The following is an 18,200-nucleotide window of genomic DNA, read 5'->3' as shown; positions in this document are numbered from 1 at the left end:
GACAATGTCACATTTAGTTGGGGGGAGGGTTTTCTGTTGAAAAATTTATTAGTACCAAAAAAAAAAAAAAATTGTGAGGTGCATTGAAACATAAATGATTAACACACACTTCTGGCATTTTTGTGAAATTTGAGTATCTTGGTAGAGTAGTTGAGTGGAATTATTTTGTAAAGATTTATTTTCAACCTTAAGCATAGAACATGACTTATGATGCATCATATTTTGTTGAGGAGTGACTTGAAACACCGGGATGCTATTTACAAAAAATGAGAATTAGTTTGATTTGTATTGAATGAAGGGCAAGTTTTAAAAGAACATTTTGCACATGCTTACACTTGTAGTATTCCTCATTAATGTTCATTGATTTATAACAGGAGAAGTAAACTGCAGGACTACCGAGCCTTATATAAAAATAAAAAATAAAAAAATAAAAAAAAGAAAGAAATTGAAAAAAAAAAAATCATGTAATTTTTCCTTAATAAATGGCTAGAAACAGTTACCCAAAACTTTGGAGGTTGAATGTTCAACATTTAAACAGAGTTGGCGTGAAAACTGCTAGTCCCTTAAGCTTTGAGGTAGTTAGAATCAATAATGATTAATCTTAAGGTTGAAAAATCCTATAATAAATCATGTTTATTAGTGAGGAACATACAGAGGTTTAGCCACATACACATATCCGAGTTCTAAGATATTTGTCCCAATTCTATGTGAACAATTGTTGAGACTTTCCTTGTGGATACAACTCCTGGTGTTGAGTAGTCACGAATCAATTTTTTGTGAGAATTCAGAATTACGTTTGATTGTTTTTGTTTGAATTTCGAGTTTTATGTAATGTTCATCTCAATTAATTTTCACTATTTTGCTCAAGGATTAGCAAAAAGCTAGTTGGGGGGTGTGATTGAGCTAAAATATTGCATGTTTTAACTATTTAAAACCAATGTATTTTAAATTTTTCGTGACACTATTATTGGTTTTAGATGGAAAAATGATTTTTAAGCATAAATACGAGTTGTGATTTTTAATTGATTGATATCATGTTTATGCTTAATTTTATAATTATGATTTAATGGGACAATATTTCCTCACATATATAGTCTGTTTTTGATAATCTATTTTTCTTTTAATTTATTTTTGAGTGTTATTTCTTTCTTCTTATTTTCAGTTTAAATAAAATTCAAATGAGATCCGGTTGGAACTTTTGGAAAAAGAAAGAGAAAAAGAAAAAGAAAAAGAAAGGAAAAAAAAAAGGAAAAAAGAGAAAAGAAAAGATGGAGGGAAGAAATGAGGTCCAATCCTCACTCCGGAAACCAAAACAGATCCGCCGAAAACGATTTTAAAAACCCGTAAAACGACTAAATAAATAAAACACAACAGCAAATAAATAAAAACCAATTTAAAATGCAATAATTTAAAATAAATAAACCACTATATTAATTAAATTAAAAACAACCCTTCAGTAAAAATACACATAAAAGCGAATCATTACATTGCGGATTATAAATGTTTGTATAGAAGAATCTCTTCACATATTTTCCTTTTTATTTTATATATGGATTACTTTTGGGATAACAAAATATTAATCCTGCTTCAATTCTATGTCAAGAAGTGGATAGCTAGGGTAAAATGCATCCTTCACATTGCCATTAGAGTAAAACTGGATTCCTTGATTATTAGTATTTGTCACCTACCAGCACAAGTGAATGATGCACGTGGACTAACACTCACACAAACAACACAAAAAGCACATGCGTAGTGCCAAGATTTTGGAAAGTTGAAAATTATACTATACTTTGGGCATCTACTTAGTGTTTGCCTGAAGTTTTTTCTCCTGCCCAGGCATTTTTTTGTTTCCTAGTATTATAGTCTGAGAAGCTCCACTATACATGCAGATGGAATGGTTCCAATTAACCACAAATCTAGGGTAATTTAGTGGCTGCCAGATATGGGCATGCTGGAATAAACATTGATGAAAACTGGTATATAGTTGGTGGTGGAAAAATTAATTCTTGGGCATGCTGTAAAGATTCTAATTTCTGTTCTTTTTGTTCTTTTTTGTTAATTGTGTTTGGGTGTGCTGTAAAGATTCTAATTTCTTTGAACCTAGTGTTGCAATGGAGGAGTTTTGCTATGTAAAACTTGATATGCTGGGATGATGGGTAATGCAGCTTTGGTTAAAGTATAAGAGAAAATACCTTGGCTACCTCAGAAAATGTACTGATTGGGAGTATTATGCATGTCTTAAATATATTTATTAATCTTTATATTTGATGTGAGTTATAGTTAATTAGTTAATTAAATCTTTTAAAATGAAGATTTAATTTTGCCATGTTGTCTGTGATACTCTTTTTGTTCATGCTGGAACTGTTTGCAGGAAATGCAAGGTTCAAGAGATAGAAGAAAAGAATCGGCTAGTTAGAAATGATAAATGGAAAATAAAGGGTAGGCAGTCACGTAAGTACAGAGTAGAGAGAATGCACTGAAGTATCTTCACCATTTTTTATCAAATTTTTCTCATCTGTGTATTTGAGTTGGTCTCTATCTCAATAGCTTCAAACTCTAAGTTGGCATAACTTGTTGGTTAAGTTACACAACTTCTCCAAAATATGTATTTCCATGTACTTCAAGAACTCATATAAGTTCAAGAATTTCTTCAATCTGGAATTTGGGATTGAATATATGGACTTTCATTCGCCATGTACTCTGATAATCTACATTTTCTAATTATTCATTGTCAATTAGCCTCTTAATTGTTAAACCTTGGAGTTTTATGTTCAGTTCTCTTGGCTGCAAATAGTATTCAATTCTCATATGATTCTAGAAGTGTGTTGACTCTACAATTGAAGCTTTTGGAGGAAAAAAAGCATGATTGCCTTCCAGTATGTAAAAGTAATTTCTGGCCAGTAATGATTAATTGTGGCAACATTATCCTTAGGAAATGATTATTTTTTATATTTTTTTACCTTCATTTTTTACTATATGGCAGGTTATTTGGGACGAACTCAACGGTCAAAAAAAGTTGGTTGATTGTGGCCACTGGATGAATGGATGGAAAAAGTGGCGATTGGTACTAAAATTCAGGGGCCAACCATTAACAATAACAAATAGCCACAATGGGCTGATTGCGACCAATTTATACACTATTTCCGACCAAAACAGTTGCAAGAAAAACCCACATTTGTTGTAGTTAATTAATTAACATACGTTTTTTCATCCTTGCAAAAGAAACTTATTTGCAATGGACCAGACTTTGTCACTAGCGACAACTTTTCCCAACAAAAACTTAAATCCTTTTAAGTGGTACTCCCATCCTAAGTGGCTTGGGTACGGGAATCCATTTGGTGCATTCTAGACCTCTTTTGATGACCAGTAGCCAGTAATACGTATTTGCATTTGGACTGAACATTGTACTAGGATATGTTCGGCTCCATCTGAACAATAACTCGTTGTTATTATTTTCTGGTGACACCATACATTCACAAATAATGTTGACGGAAAATTTTTTTGCGACACTTCTTATTGTTCTATAACAACAGTAAATCACCGCAAAAGGTCATAATAAAAAATAAAAAATATTTCCATTCTCCCTTCTTGTCCTCCTTATCCCTAAACACTTTTATATTTCCCTCTTCCCTTTTCCCCCCTTTGTATTTCTAGTTGCTTTCTCTCAACTTCTCTCTCTCCAATTGTAGACCCTCTCTCTTAACTTCTCTCTCTCCCAAGCATTCTCCTCACCCACGGCAACAACCACAACAATCCAACAACCAACCACCGGTGTAGTAACCCATGGCAGCAAGGCCGCCACTAGCCCCACACTGAAGCCCAGCCCTGTCGTACACATTTCTACCAAGAAACCCAAGAAATGCTGGCAAGGACTAGTCACCAATGGAAGTTCAGCCTAGCAACCATTGCAAGCGCCTTCGTGCGCCACCTAGTGGACCACCTACTCAAGTGGTAGAACACAACCAACAATCATTGTCCACGCGGAACACCCCAACGCCTCTCTACTTCTCCCATTCTCAGTCGGCACCCACACCATTAATCCCCAGCCACAGTGAGCAAGCACACACAAAATCTCACTTCATATCTCTATTTCTTCCTTCCTATCTTGACTCTCTCCCTCCTGATCTCTTCTCCCTCTCCCTTAGGATTTCCTCTGCCAGCCACTACAACTACTCCTGTAGTCCACACTAACAGCACCTCAACCACCATAGGCCACCATGAGCAACAATAGAAAGAAGGAAGCAGTGGTAGCAGCCCTTCATGATCTTCACCTCCTCCATGGCCTAGCCCCTAAATTTGTGGTATACCTTCACCCCTTTATCTGAAGAAATATTATGTCTATATGATTGAATGGTGTTGTGTTTAAATATATGGATAGACTTTATGTATATATTGAATGTGTTAATTGTGATAAATTGAGAAGAAGTGAAGTATGGTTGTACTATGGTCGTATGTCGTGTGAAGTGATTGGATGATTATATTGTTCTTAAAGAGACCGAATGCCATGTGAAGTGTTGGGATGAGCTATGTGGTTTTGACATACTTTGTAAAGTGTTGTTTATTTCGTTTTTTCAATGTTTTGATGGTTGTGTAAAGATAGATCACTGGCTTTAAAAATATGGAATCATTTCAGTGTTATTTAAGTGTTTTTAATCATGGAAGTATTTTATATATTAAATGTGTTGGTTTCAATAAACTACGAAAAGTGACATGTTGGTTGGGATTGAAATAGAGTTGTAAGTGAAATTTGGAAAAACATAAAGATTGTAAAGTATGTGCAGTTAAATTTGCAGTAGAAAAAAAGGACAGTCATCAAAATTTAACAGTACCAAAATTTAAGGCTACAATGCCATTCAAATATCTATACGCCACAGGTTTTCCAAACTGCAGCATATAAATATTATAGTCATCAAAATTAAATCAACCCAAATACACAGACAAAAAGGGAAAAAGGCCACAAATCCTTTCTCCTCTGGTGGAGCCAAACCTTCATACTTGAATCCATCCTCTGCATCAAAATCTTTACATATTTTAGCATATAAAAACAGCATACCATAATTATCGAATTATTAATGACAGGTAAAAAGTATAATGAAAACAATGTGCAAAAGATAATTAGTGAATGACTTGACAACAACATTAATTATGAATTAAAAACACTACCCAATTTCACAGCAAGTCAATTCCCAACATCACAACTAAAATATATTTCCCAACACTTCATAGTCCTCAGCCATTCTCAACTCTCGGCCATAGATTCACAATTTCTCAACTACAATTTATTCCTAACGCTTCATGGCCCTCGACCACAAATTCTCAATTTCCAACTACAATAAATTTCCAACGTTTCACGGCCCTTAGCCATAGATTCTCAATTTCTCAACCACACTGCACAACACAATTTCATAATTTTCCAACAACATTTAATTTAGGAGCCAGTCCGAGAACCACTTACTATCATGAAGGTGATTTTTTGATGATCGCAACAACCTGAGTCCTAAATTGCTTGTCATGGTTGTTCCTTTCGGATTGAGATACAATTAGTGCGTGTGTGTATGTCTCACTGCATAGATGGACAAAGTAAAATTTAATTAGGTTTTAAACGTGAGACAAGAAGTAACATTATAATTAGAGGTGGAAGAGCTCACAATATTAGCCTCTTGAGAGGAGAAGCATAGCAGAGAAGGCAATGACTAGCACTGTGTACAACGGCGGATCTATGTGGAGTAGAGAGGTGTTAAGGTAAGAAACTAGGTGAAGGTAAATCCCCCAAAAATAAGGGACCAAAAAAGAGTGGTGCCCGAGATGGTTAGTGGCGGTTTGAGGCAGAAAAACTAGGAGAGAGAAAAAAAGATAAAGTGCAAAAAAACTGACAGGGGTGAAGCTAAGAGATATGGAGAAGGTGGATGGGTGGTTGGGCGCCTTTTAGTCAGTGTCTGTGTGTGGTGGAACGCTGTGGCAGTGTAATCCTTGGAGAGAGAAAACTCACAAATGGAAGAAAGAAGGGATTTGAGAGGGAGAGAAAGCTAGATCTCAGTGTGGAGGTTGAGATCAAGAGAGGAGGAGAGGTCGATGGTGCTAAGAAGAGGAAGGGGCCTCGACCTATATATAGGCGGAGCTAACTAATCACAGGTGAGACAAAGCGAGGCTCGAATTGGTGGAATGAGTGGTAATCAGATATGACAGAGGGAAGGTTGAGCCCGATGATGTGTGGTTGCGACAGATAGGGTGCGCATGGGCGGGTTGCAGTCGCATGGCTAAGAATCACGAGAAGGCTGCGAGAAGGATAGCGCATATTGGGGGAGTAAAGACGATGGCCAAAAGGTGCAATGTGGCCAAGCATCACTTGATGCATGGAGGCGAGCTCGAGGTGGGCATGGGTGGCATTGTAGATTCACGGACTGCAGAGGGAGAGTGTGCAGCACGTGAGAGAAGAAGGAAGGGGGAGAGAAGAAAGAAGAATGGAAGGAAATTTTAGGGTTTTAACCCTCTGACCATCAAAACGGTTCCATTTGGAAGTGGGTAAGGGAGAAAGGCTTCCAAGGCCATGGACAAGTGGTTAGGCTCTCTAAGGGCTTTTCCTTATACTTTAAAGGGCTAAACCAACATATATGTTAATGTCATGAAATGTAATTTGAGATTTTAGTTTATTTTGGTACAATTGCACAAGTTTTCCAATGTGATTATTGCATATAGTTAGAAGTATACTAGGTGCATTGCATACTATCCTAACATTAAATGTTAGAAGCATGCTAGGTACCTTGCATTTTATGTTCCGGTACTTCCATCTTCGTTAAATCCCAAATGAAGGTTGGGTGAGTTAGAAGTAAGTAGGGAAACTTTATAGTCAACATTAATAAAATATGTCTTTCAAGACAAGATTAATGATAAAGGGATAATTAAAAAAATATATGAAAATTAAGAAGGACGTTGGTGAAGTTATGGATGGTTGTGACATCCCCAACCTCCGCTTGGAATGGAACGGAGACTTAGAATGTTGGGACATATAACACATAGTTACATACCCCTATTTATAATAGTTAATATAAATGCGTCCTAAAATACAACTAGCAGTATGCAAAAATCGCAATGGAAATAAGGGGTGATAAATAAAACTTATGCCAAAATGAACTAAACATCCCGATTATTTATAAACTATAAATAGAAATTTCCTCACTTAAAAGTTCTACTTGAGTTGAACATAATGTAGGAGATGGAATCTTCATAGTCGAAATACTACATCAAAGTCTCCCAATCAAATCAATTCTCTTTTTATCTCTATGGTGTATAAAGCCATCGCTATAAACACTAAAATCAAATATAGTCTTCTTTCCAGATTAGGCTCCTCTTCAATCATCTGAAGCAAGAGGTTCATGCTTCCCATTATATGTCAATCCTGACACAACTTCTATCATTCCAAGGGGAATGGTAGTGGGACTACCACGATGAGATTCATTAAAATTTAAGTAAGTTAAACAAGCAACTTACACAGAGATAGAATATGCATGATTAATGATTAACATGAGATGTATGCAATGATATGGAAAAAAAAAAGTAAGTATTTGTCTCATATGTAGTTCTTAACATTTTTCAGAAAAACTTTAATGCAAATTTTTTTTCAAAGAATATTTTTCTCTTTAACTGACAAAATTATCATACCGTTTCATCATTATTAGCAATTCATACTTAATCATAACATCATAACATATAGTACCGTCACATTTCTTCATATGCATTGTGAGTAGCTACTGGTGACCATAATACAATTTACATTGAAACTACATTGTCTACATATTCATTTTCAATGCATTAGTAACATAATATAACATCATAACATGTACACCCACCAGCCTTAGGTGTCATAACATTTGACTTCACTCAAACGTTCTTTAAAAAGAGCCCATTTGAAACCCGTAGACTGTTCTTCGTCAACATTGGGGTTACAACTCTATTATTAAACACTCTAGAGTGGACAGAGGAGATTCACTAGGATAATTCTCCATCCTAACCTTTGGGGTCGTGAAAAAATTATTTTCATACTATATTTAAAAAATGTATTCCATGACATATGCATATGTAGCAAGTTTTCATGCGAAAATGACATTTATAGATGCAATATGCTAAAATGGTGAGAATTTCACATTTCTTGTAAAATGTAATAAAATGCTCAATGATGTATCATATGATGTTTCAAGCTCAAAATGACATTTATAATATGAATGTGGCGTTTATACAAGATCAAAAAATAAATTATCTAAGAGTAAGTTAGAGGCTAACCTATAAACTTTCCGAGTTTGGAAATATTGTAGTGACTGAAATCAAGTTCATACTAAGTTAAGATTTGCACTATTATGGAAGATGTTCATAATCAAAAGATTTTAAAAAATGAGTATTTACAAAAATACCTCTAAACTCTCAAAAATTACCACTAAAGCCTTAATTTTTCACTATTTGCAAACAAATCTCAAATTTAACCAAATTTCTTGGACATCATATTTTTCATATTCTAAAACCATCTATACATTAGAATTTTAAAATTCAAAATAGAATTAGCTCAAACATACACAACCTGTGGCATACACTCTAGTTGATGCTAAGTGTACTTTCAACTATTGATCCCTACGAATGCATGCATATACAATTTTCTTATATCATAAATAATCACTCTAGTCCCTAATGACATGATAAAGGCAAAATCTTAGGTGATCAAGCTAATCCCAATGCTTAATCATGGCTAAAAACCTTAAGCTTCATTAATCATCATTTAATCAAACATGATGCACTTAGCCTAAATCAAAAAGGCATGATTTCAGAATTCACCGAAAACATGTATTTTCATTTTTATCCTAATCATAAGGTCTTCTAAATGCTCATTGATCAAACTAGGTGAAATAAATCAAAACTTCATAAAATAAGAATGATTTAATCAAAACCGTGCATGCTTGATGATCAACAACCTATCATGGCATGCTTCTAATTTCAAAATCAAACCTTCAATGATCATTCTAAGATAATAAAAAATCATATCAAAATATGCTAAAACATGTCATAGCTAAAATTTTCACTTAAAACAATTTAAAAATTTAATCCATCCTTAATGAACCCGGTTTCGAATTAAGCATGGTAATCTTTTCTAAACTCAATCAAATTTCACTTCAACACCTAAAAGCAAGACTTGACATGAAAACTAAGATCTAAGGCAAGAAAAATTACAATTTTCATGGCCCTTAAAGCTCTCAAAAGAACTTCACTCGAACTCTTAAGAACTTCAATCGGTTTCAAGACTCATGAAAAGGCTTGGAGGAGAGGCATGGAGAAATGAGGAAGTAAGGGAGGTATTTATACGCTCCAAGATGGGAGGGGACAATGGTTTTGGCTCCAAGGAAGTGAATGTGAGTGGTGGAGGTGGGAGGTGAAGTGTTGATTGCATTTTCCAGATTTGTCATGGCTTGGTCACCTGAATAGTAACCTAAAGTGTCATCATTTTATCATGTCCAAGAGCTAGAAGAAGTACATAGGTGCAGGGGTTACTTGATTCATATTTTTGAAACAAAAATTCAGAAGACAAGCAAGCCATAGCCAAAGGTTTTGGGTTTCTTTCAAAACTGTCCAGATTTTGATTGAGTGCTTTTTTTAGGTGGGTAAAGAGGCATGAGTGGTGGCATGGGGAGGGTGGCTGATTTGGTGCAGAAAAATCTTTGTAGAGCCAAGGGTACTCGGTTTCCATCCAACTATTGCTTAGGGTGCAATCAGTTTGGTTCTTGAAACCAATTTTGCCAAGGCTTGGTCTGGTTCTAAAGGAGTCTTATGAGGTGTTTAAAGACCATAGTGCCCTTGAGAAAAAGGCACAAAAAGATTGGGTTTGAGGTAGTTCAGTCCATTGCACACGAGGACACACGTGTATCGATTGGTGTAGTTTGGGGTTTCGATATGTCATTACTCTTAATGACATGTGTAAAGGTTTATCTTCAGTTCTAATATGACCTAATAATGATGCAATTGAATAATAAAACAAGAAAATTTCATATCAAAAAAGCTAAAAAGATTAAGAAAGGAAATTAAACTCAAAATATGGTTTAAAGATTACTAATAATGGATAAGTCGATTAATGCTTTTAACCCAAGTTTAAAACTTAATTTTAGTTCGAAGAATCACTTAGGCTAGGTTTGGGTGTTTAGTTATGTTGAGGTATGCTATGAATAATAGTGAAAAAACAGGTGAAAAGTAATAATAAAGTAATGAACAGTAGTGGAGCATTCTGAGAGTACTTGAGGTACTCTCGATACCCAAATGTGGCCTTAGGGTATAATATAAACTTGAGGAAACCAATGGTATGGTGTATTGGGCTTCAAATAGAAGAGTGAAAATAAACAAAACAAGGCTTTGGGCCTTGTTGGGCTTAAAAAGGCCATAAGTGTGAGTCGATGGTTTATGGGCTTTGGGTGTGAGTTTTATATAGACCTTATGTCCAGATCTATGGAGCCTATCTATGGCCTCAAAGGCCTACTAGGTTGGGTCCTAAACTTTGGGTCTTTCCTCAATCGGGTCAAAGTCTTGAATCTTACTAAGTTAGGCTCAATGGCCTCTTGCTTAGTAAGTTGAGCCTAATATCTTGGATCTAATAAGTTAGGCCCATAGTCTTGTGTCCAATAGGTGAGACCCAAAATCTTATGCCTTCCAAATTGGGCCAAAGGCATTCACTCTTACTAAATTAGACCCAGTGGTGTTATGTCCTTTACAATGTGCCTTTTATATAGTGTCTTCCAAGAAAGGCTTAAAACTTTATATTTCCTAAGTTGGGCCTAAGACTTTTTAACATTTTATCCTTAGCCCATCTCATTCTTATTGAATTAGAGCCCTAAAGTCTTATGTCCATCAAGTTAGGCCTAAGGCCTTAGTGTCTCTACCAAGCCTTTATACCCAAAAAGCTTGGGCCCTTGATAAACCAATCTCTTGGGCCATCCTAAATCCAATATATATATATATGAACAAATTACTTAGCCCAATAAGGTGGTTAAATTTCCAATATGCCATTTGTCATACTAACATTGGCCTCTTGGCACATTTTCTCAAAATTAATTAAGCACTAAAATCTCCAAAATAAAATTACTAAACCAATCCAGCTCCAAAAGTTTCATTTTCCTCAAAATCAAAATTGCAATAGAATCCTAATAATTCTAACTAAACCCAAAGTACATGGTCCTCTTGCCCACTCAAAAATCCAAAAATGTTTTTATTCCAAAATATAGCCCAACTTCTAATTAACTAGGATTAAGGCTACTAAGTTCAAGGCCTTAGGAGTTTTTTAGGCAGGGTGTTACAATGGTTGTGTGGTTCTCACTTCTCAAGGTCTCTAGCTAGGAAGAATAAAGAACAATAAAACTATAAGGTGAAGTTTGGATAGTAAGATGGGATGAGATAATTTTAGATGAAAGTTAAAAGTTGAATAAAAATATTATTATTGTTTTGAGATGAAAAAGTTGAATTGTTTATTCTATTTTATATGAAAATTTGAAAAAGTTGTAATTATGAGATTAAATGAATTGAGATAGGTTAAAATCATGAAATGAGTTGAGATAAGTTAAAATCATCTTTATATCCAAATCTAGCCTAAGTATTTTTCTTAAGATAACAATACAATATTTATAAACTAAAAAAAATAGTGCAAAAAGGATGAAAAAGGAAGGTAGATGATATTATTTGATTGTTTGGTTAATTCATCAGGATATGCATTTGATGGTGATTTTTGCCTAAATTATCGTTGAACAGAAAGATCTTTTTGTTTATCATGATGAAACTAGTCATTCTAAAACTAATTTACCATGATGAAATTTTCTTTATTTTGAATATCAATCATAACACATTATAAGAAAACTGTTTATTTAAGTTCAGTTATTTCTTGCACTGACTATTTCTTACTAAAACAAGTCTATTACTGCAAGAAAAGACATCCAATTACAGCGAGTTTTGTTTTGCTAGGAAAAAAAAAATTCACCGCAGTTGTCACTATTTGTGGCGATCTTAAAATTGCTGCAGTGTTTTTTTAAGCCGATGATCAATTTAAAGTGGGTGGTCCCCTATTTTGCATTTTATGCAATTAATTGGACTTTTGCAGCAAAAGTTTTCGTCAGGAAAATTAAAAACTAGTTGGAACACTCAAAGAATCACCGAGATTAGGTCTTGTGCACCAAAATCAATTGGAGTCTATTATTCCCCCCCCCCCCCCCCCCCCTCCCCAGTTCTAATTTGCCTCCCCACTTCTCTTTGTTCTTCCCCATTCCCATCGTACCCAGTCTCGATTACCTGGTCATCTCCACCCAACCCCTAATGATTTCATCTCCATTTATTTTCACCGGCCCATTTGCTTCTCCTCCACCCCATTTTCAGGCAAACAGAAGCTACGGTCGTGTCTCCTCACCTTACTGTGCCCTGTGATTTGAGACCCAATGGTCTGTTGGGTTTTTTAAAAGAAATTACAGCATCAGAGGTTAATTTGTGCATTTTAGACTCTTGAAGGTCTTTCGTCACCTTAGGTATGGCTTCCAACTCATTCGAATATTTCACCCCCTTCATCAGAATACTTAAAATGATTTCTAATCAAGTTTTTTACAGCGATTTTTTCACTTTCTCAGGTGGGTTGGTCTTACGGGTTGCTTGAATTGGGTCTCCCATATTTTTGGCCTCTAATTTTTCTTCCTGGTATGCTCTGCATTTTTAGTGTGAAGTGCATGGTTTGCATATTTTCCTCAATTTTTTCTACTGTTATTTGTGGTCGTTGTAGTGTTGGTTTTGTTATTGTCCTTTCTTGAGCGAAAATTACAAATAGGTTGGGGTTTTTTTTTGACTTATGTTTTAAATTGATTCCATTTTCATTTTATATAGCAATGGATATGAAAGAAGTCAATTTATGTGCTTGTTTCATGTAAGTGAAAAAGGATTGGAAATTAACATATAATATTATGACTGAAAAGTGTTCCACAATGAATAATGAAACAATATTATTTTACATGACTTAATTTAGTGTAGTTTGTTTTGTTAAAACATGATTTATTCGATTATTTCAGGTGAGTCACTAAATAATTATGAAAAATTATTTAGTGACTGACCAGAAATAAGATAAATTATGTATTAATAGGATAAACATTATATTTTAGATGAAGTGTGAAAATTAAAGGTACCAAAAATGTAATGTCTATGGGCGAAGGAAAAAAAAATGTACCAAAATAGCTATTGCAACGATTTGTGCTCGACGGAAACAACTTAGACATGCTATTGAGGTCATTGCAGTGATGTTAATAATCAGTGCAATTGACCTATTTAAGTGATTTCTATGCATTGGAAAAAAATTCAATTGTGACGAAGAGAACAATCACTGCCTTAGATAACGCATATTTGCAGCATTTTAGGACTATTTGTGGCGATAAAAACCACTGCAAATACTTTCAAGCAATGATAGTTCTACATTCTTTATGAATTCAAATTTTACTTCTTGTCTTGATACTGTCGTTGAAATTCCATTGTTGTATGTTGCAAATGGATAAAGTAAACACATAGATATTATATCTATAAAGAATAGCTTTTATTCATCAAAAGTGATACATTCAATAGCGTTGCTAACTAAGATATTGATCATTATTTCACATCAATATAATAGGCCGTCATAAAACTGGGCAATTATTACCACTTATTTTATATGAAAATGAGTATTTCTTGCTAAAACATACTCATATCTGCACTGGATCAACAAGCAATGAAGTGACACCGTCTATTAGCACTTGTGTAACCTTTGTGTATCCATCATCATCCTTGTAAATAACATCCATTACACGTGAGAGATTGAGAACTCGCTCTAGGAAATGCTTTGGCACCTGAGTAGGTTTAAGGAACTCGCTGTTAATTTCTTTCCATGCATCCTCGATCTGCTTCTTAAATTCTTCTTCTACCTCATGCCTTGTGACATTGTGCTGCTTGATATAGCAGTCGATGGCAGAGACAACATGTCCTCTCTTTTGCTCAAACTGCAACAAAAAATAGAAACATTTAGTGATTTAATTTCCAACATCAATGACAAAATTAAGATTTGTTTATGGGACTGCCAAATTGATGTCGGCCCATTCCCTACTTAATGTAGAGCTAGGGAAAGGAATTATCAAGGATATAAAATACATAATAAAATCTACCTATTATATGTTATATCCTTAATGCTCCCTCTCACTTGTGGACCAGACCCCCATCATAAGTACACTTGGCCAACATATGGAATATTTAACTAATATGGTAAAATGTGGAGTCTAAGATCAAATTCAGAACTTTTGATCTGATACCATTAAAAATGTGAAATTACTGTTGGTCCCAAAAGTTGAAGTTAATGAAAAAGGCAAATTTTATTATATATTTTATATCCTCATGAACTAACATCTACATGCATGCATTAATGTGGGTAGCTAGTATGGAGAATATTCTGACTGAGATTACTTTCTAGCCTCCAAATGAATCTACCTTCTTTCAATGAGAACAGCCAAATGATAATCGAAGATCATAAGTTAAATTGATTTTCTGCAATGAGAGAGTGTCCAAATTTATCACTATAAAGTAAGTATATGATTGAAGTAATTGGTAGTTTGCTTTTTCTTTTCCTCTTTTTTGAATAGGTTGTATCGATATTGGACGTCCCATCTTGTATACCTCAGAAGAGACAAGGTCATCCATGAGTCTGCATATCGTTTCTGCTGCTCTAACAATCTTAGGGTTACTGCAAGACCAATCGAAGACCTCCTTTGTTGCATCTCGCATGCCAAGAAAAGATAAGGTTGTAACTGCACCGTAACCACCGCTTACTAGGGCATTACTCATGTACTCCTCCACCGTGGGTATATATTTTTCCTTCATCCATTTGGCTTCAACAAAGTAGGCTTGAGCTACGGTTTTGAACTGCTTGCATTAAAAACCATCAAAACATTAATCAGACTATAAAAATTCAAATTTAGTGAAAAAGATCTAGGCCAGTAAAAGTGATTAATTGATCGTCATGTCGTACTGCTTCCTTTGTATAGTAACGGGCGTATATCCTTCCTTCCTTGGACATCTCTTCCTCAATTTCCTTAGTAAGATCCAAGACTGCTTTATAGATAGATTTCATGTACTCTGGGAGTTGCTCTATGCAGCAGTTATCCCACCTGAAAGTTATTTATTTAAAAACCAAAAATAAAAATAAAATAAAATCAATCAAGTTTCTTGTGCTGATGACTTGAAACAAAGAAGTTTGAAGACATTGATTCTGGATCGGATGCAATAGCCAAAAAGTTAACCTTAAAATTGCATCTGTAAAGAGTTTAAGCTCTTCAAAGGTACCATAGGCATCATATGTATCATCAATAATTGAGACCAAGCAAACCACTTTGCCAAGCATCATCCGCCCATGAGAATATTGGGGTTCAAAGTACGTTCCCAAAGTCCACATGAAGTACACCTCCACCACTCTATCTCGGACATATGATATCTTTTCCGGGACCCCTAAATATTCTTTCCACCACCTTATAAGCAAAAATTGTAACGGAAATTGACATCAAATTTTTCCATAAATGCATATACAAAATTAAAACCAACATGTATATATTATATACTGAAGTGCGATACTACGTCTGAATGACCTTATTTACCTCGAGAGCTCGGAAACTTCCTTCTGGTGTAGCCGTTGTAGTATGTTAAAATCCAACTTAGCGAAGTTGAGAACAACTTCATTAAATGAAGCAGTTTCTGGGTAGGTAGAAAAATAGTGTCTCGCCTCTAACCTTGGCAACCATTTTCGAAGAGGCCGCTCTAAGGCACGACGCACTTGTGCAGCAACAGAAGGGTTTAAATTACTCACCATCGACTCGAGTTGCGTTGTAGTAAAATGAAGTGCTTCATCAAGTATATCTTCTCCATGCACCCTCATATGCGAAGCTTCATACAGGCTTAAAATACCTCGCACATCGTGAATAATTGATTCCTTGAAGTTCCGACCTTCACTGTCCTTAAACTTGCTGAAAACATCTGCATTATCACCCCAACAAATGACTTCGAGCACAATTACTATATATATGCTCTGTGCAGCTGAAGTTTCCGTAAACAAAATAATACCAATATTTATATTCTATAAGAAACAATACAGTGCCGGATAAGCATTTTGATGAAGCACCCATCAAGTTGCATTCTCTAGTTCCATTTTTTAATGTTCATCAAACCGGTAAGGTCAGTGCGTACCATAGTTTTTTATTTTTATTTTTTTTTAAATTTTATGAATTATTGTAGTATTCCTCAATCATCTTTTAACTAAATTTATTAACCTTTGCGGCCTTTTACTTTATTCTTTCATTTTTTATTTTTATAAAGGGTGGGGTTACGAACTCAAATTTTTCATTTAAAAAATCGAGGCATATGCCATATGCCATCAAGCCATTAGATTTTGACACTTTATTCTTTTATTTGAATAGTCTAATGAGTACTACTTACCACTCGGAGTGTTATAACCCTGCTGCCTCAGTAAGCGAAAACGGAGAGAAATAGTGTAGAGGTCGTCATGAGAGTCTCCAGTGTTGTCATCATTGTTGTGAATTTGTTGGATTATGTCATCGATCTCACTTTCAAAATGGTAAGAGACGCCTAACCGTTGGATGGCATCAATCAGCTCCAGCTTTTGTGATATGTTATCGACAGGAGCCATCAGCATGTTGTGCACTTTTTCCTTCAGCCTTTGAACTTCCTCCAAGGTCTCAGAGGTAATCTCCTACATGCAGCACAAAGATGATAGACCATAATGTACAATTGAAGACTATACGTACGCATTGGAATATATATATATACACACACAGGCTTTCACAAATAATCAATTACGTACCATGGACTTGCTACCATAAGAGATGAAATGATCTCCCCAAATGCTTGGACGGAAAGTTGCCAACGGACGATTTACACCAGAAATTGGGCTCAGGGTTTGAGTAGGAATCCTTGAAACTGGAAGACTAGACATTTTGGAGAACAACTTCGTGTATAATTAACGGAGGAGAGAGCTGGCTTATAACTACTTGTTCTTAATCAAGTTTTGTACTCGTGAATGAAACAACTTATGCAAGGCTAGCTACTTTATATAGATACGTTGCTTCGGGAAAAAAAAAACGGTACGTTGCGTCTGAGATTTCTATTCCTTGACTCTCTCCTAAAATATCAAGGGCCCATTCTTAAAATAACAAGGGCCCATATCAGATGTTTTCCGGAGATTCTCCCTCTTTTTCCTATTTCTCCGTCCACCAACCTCTCTCTCTTCTCCATCTATTATTCTATTTTATTTCAATTTTCTATAGGGTATGAGAGTCATTGGCTTACGTCAGGCTCGATTTTGGGGTCTATTTTTTTATTTTTTTAAGTTCTTCCGCTAACTCTACCTCTTATAAAATTTTCTCAATTACATCTATTTTTCAATATGATTTTTCTCATATTAGAGAACTAACAGACTGTACAAGATGTTGTAATTGGCATTTGGCATAAGATCAAGTATTGATTTCCTAGTATGACTCGTGGGCCTTTTCTGTACATGATAAATCTCATATATTAAACATATTAGAGTGTTTAAACATATTAAACACATTGTCCTCCTTTTCATCATCAATCTTGTATATCAATTTGTTTATGTTTGCCATCTGCTTCCGCCATGTGTCCTCTCTTTTCAATCTTCTTTGCTGTTTTCGCTTATTCCTATAGCATGCCGTGCGGGTTACAAAGTACTGGTACACATTTTTCCATTCAAAGTTGTTTCAAACTCGTATACAATTATTTTCTCTACTTCCCTATCAGCTGATGTGTTAGGAAATTTAAATAAAAATTCTTAAATCCCCAAAGAAATATTATTGATATTATTATTTAAAAACTAATATTAAGAGGCCTCCAAGGAAGGAATTTTCCAAACTGATAAAATGACTCTAAAGAAACCGAAACATCTTGAAATATTATTTTTGTTTAATTAATATAAAAAGTAATTAACCTTATAAGTTTATATAAAAGAAAAGAATTGTTAGAGTGTAATATTAAGGAAAAACTAAATGAAGATCAATAAAAGCACTTACAATGGTTAGTGTATAATTACATTATTAAGAAAAAAAAAAGTAAAAATTAGTAGCTTTTAAAATTTTGGCCCTAGTCCTCAATTTTAAATAGAAAAAATC

The 18,200-nt window shown here is 34.8% G+C and overlaps 1 protein-coding gene across 1 annotated transcript; it reads right to left on the bottom strand.

The window, feature by feature from the left end:
• Positions 1-13,560: 13,560 nt before the first annotated feature.
• On the bottom strand, positions 13,561-17,080 carry LOC122311497 ((-)-germacrene D synthase-like). Its single transcript, XM_043126072.1, has 7 exons — positions 16,880-17,080; positions 16,495-16,768; positions 15,660-16,035; positions 15,309-15,533; positions 15,038-15,176; positions 14,686-14,931; positions 13,561-14,018 (listed from the first exon to the last, which is right to left on the bottom strand). Exons 1-7 carry the CDS (start codon positions 17,009-17,011, stop codon positions 13,725-13,727), a joined length of 1,686 nt encoding a protein of 561 aa, XP_042982006.1. The 5' UTR covers positions 17,012-17,080; the 3' UTR covers positions 13,561-13,724.
• Between the last annotated feature and the right edge of the window lie 1,120 nt (positions 17,081-18,200).

Source organism: Carya illinoinensis, chromosome 5 (genome assembly GCF_018687715.1).
Source record: "Carya illinoinensis cultivar Pawnee chromosome 5, C.illinoinensisPawnee_v1, whole genome shotgun sequence".
NCBI lineage: Eukaryota > Viridiplantae > Streptophyta > Magnoliopsida > Fagales > Juglandaceae > Carya > Carya illinoinensis.
The sequence above is the reverse complement of the archived record's forward strand: the minus strand, read 5'-3'. Positions and strand labels throughout refer to the sequence as shown.

Coding starts and splice junctions, on each gene's coding strand:
- LOC122311497 (XM_043126072.1), bottom strand. CDS start 17,011: ATGTCTAGTCTTCCAGTTTCAAGGATTCCTACTCAAACCCTGAGCCCA. Junction 16,036..16,494: donor GGGTTATAACACTCCGAGTG/GTAAGTAGTACT, acceptor GTGATAATGCAG/ATGTTTTCAGCAAGTTTAAG. Junction 14,019..14,685: donor ATGACCTTGTCTCTTCTGAG/GTATACAAGATG, acceptor TTTTTGTTGCAG/TTTGAGCAAAAGAGAGGACA.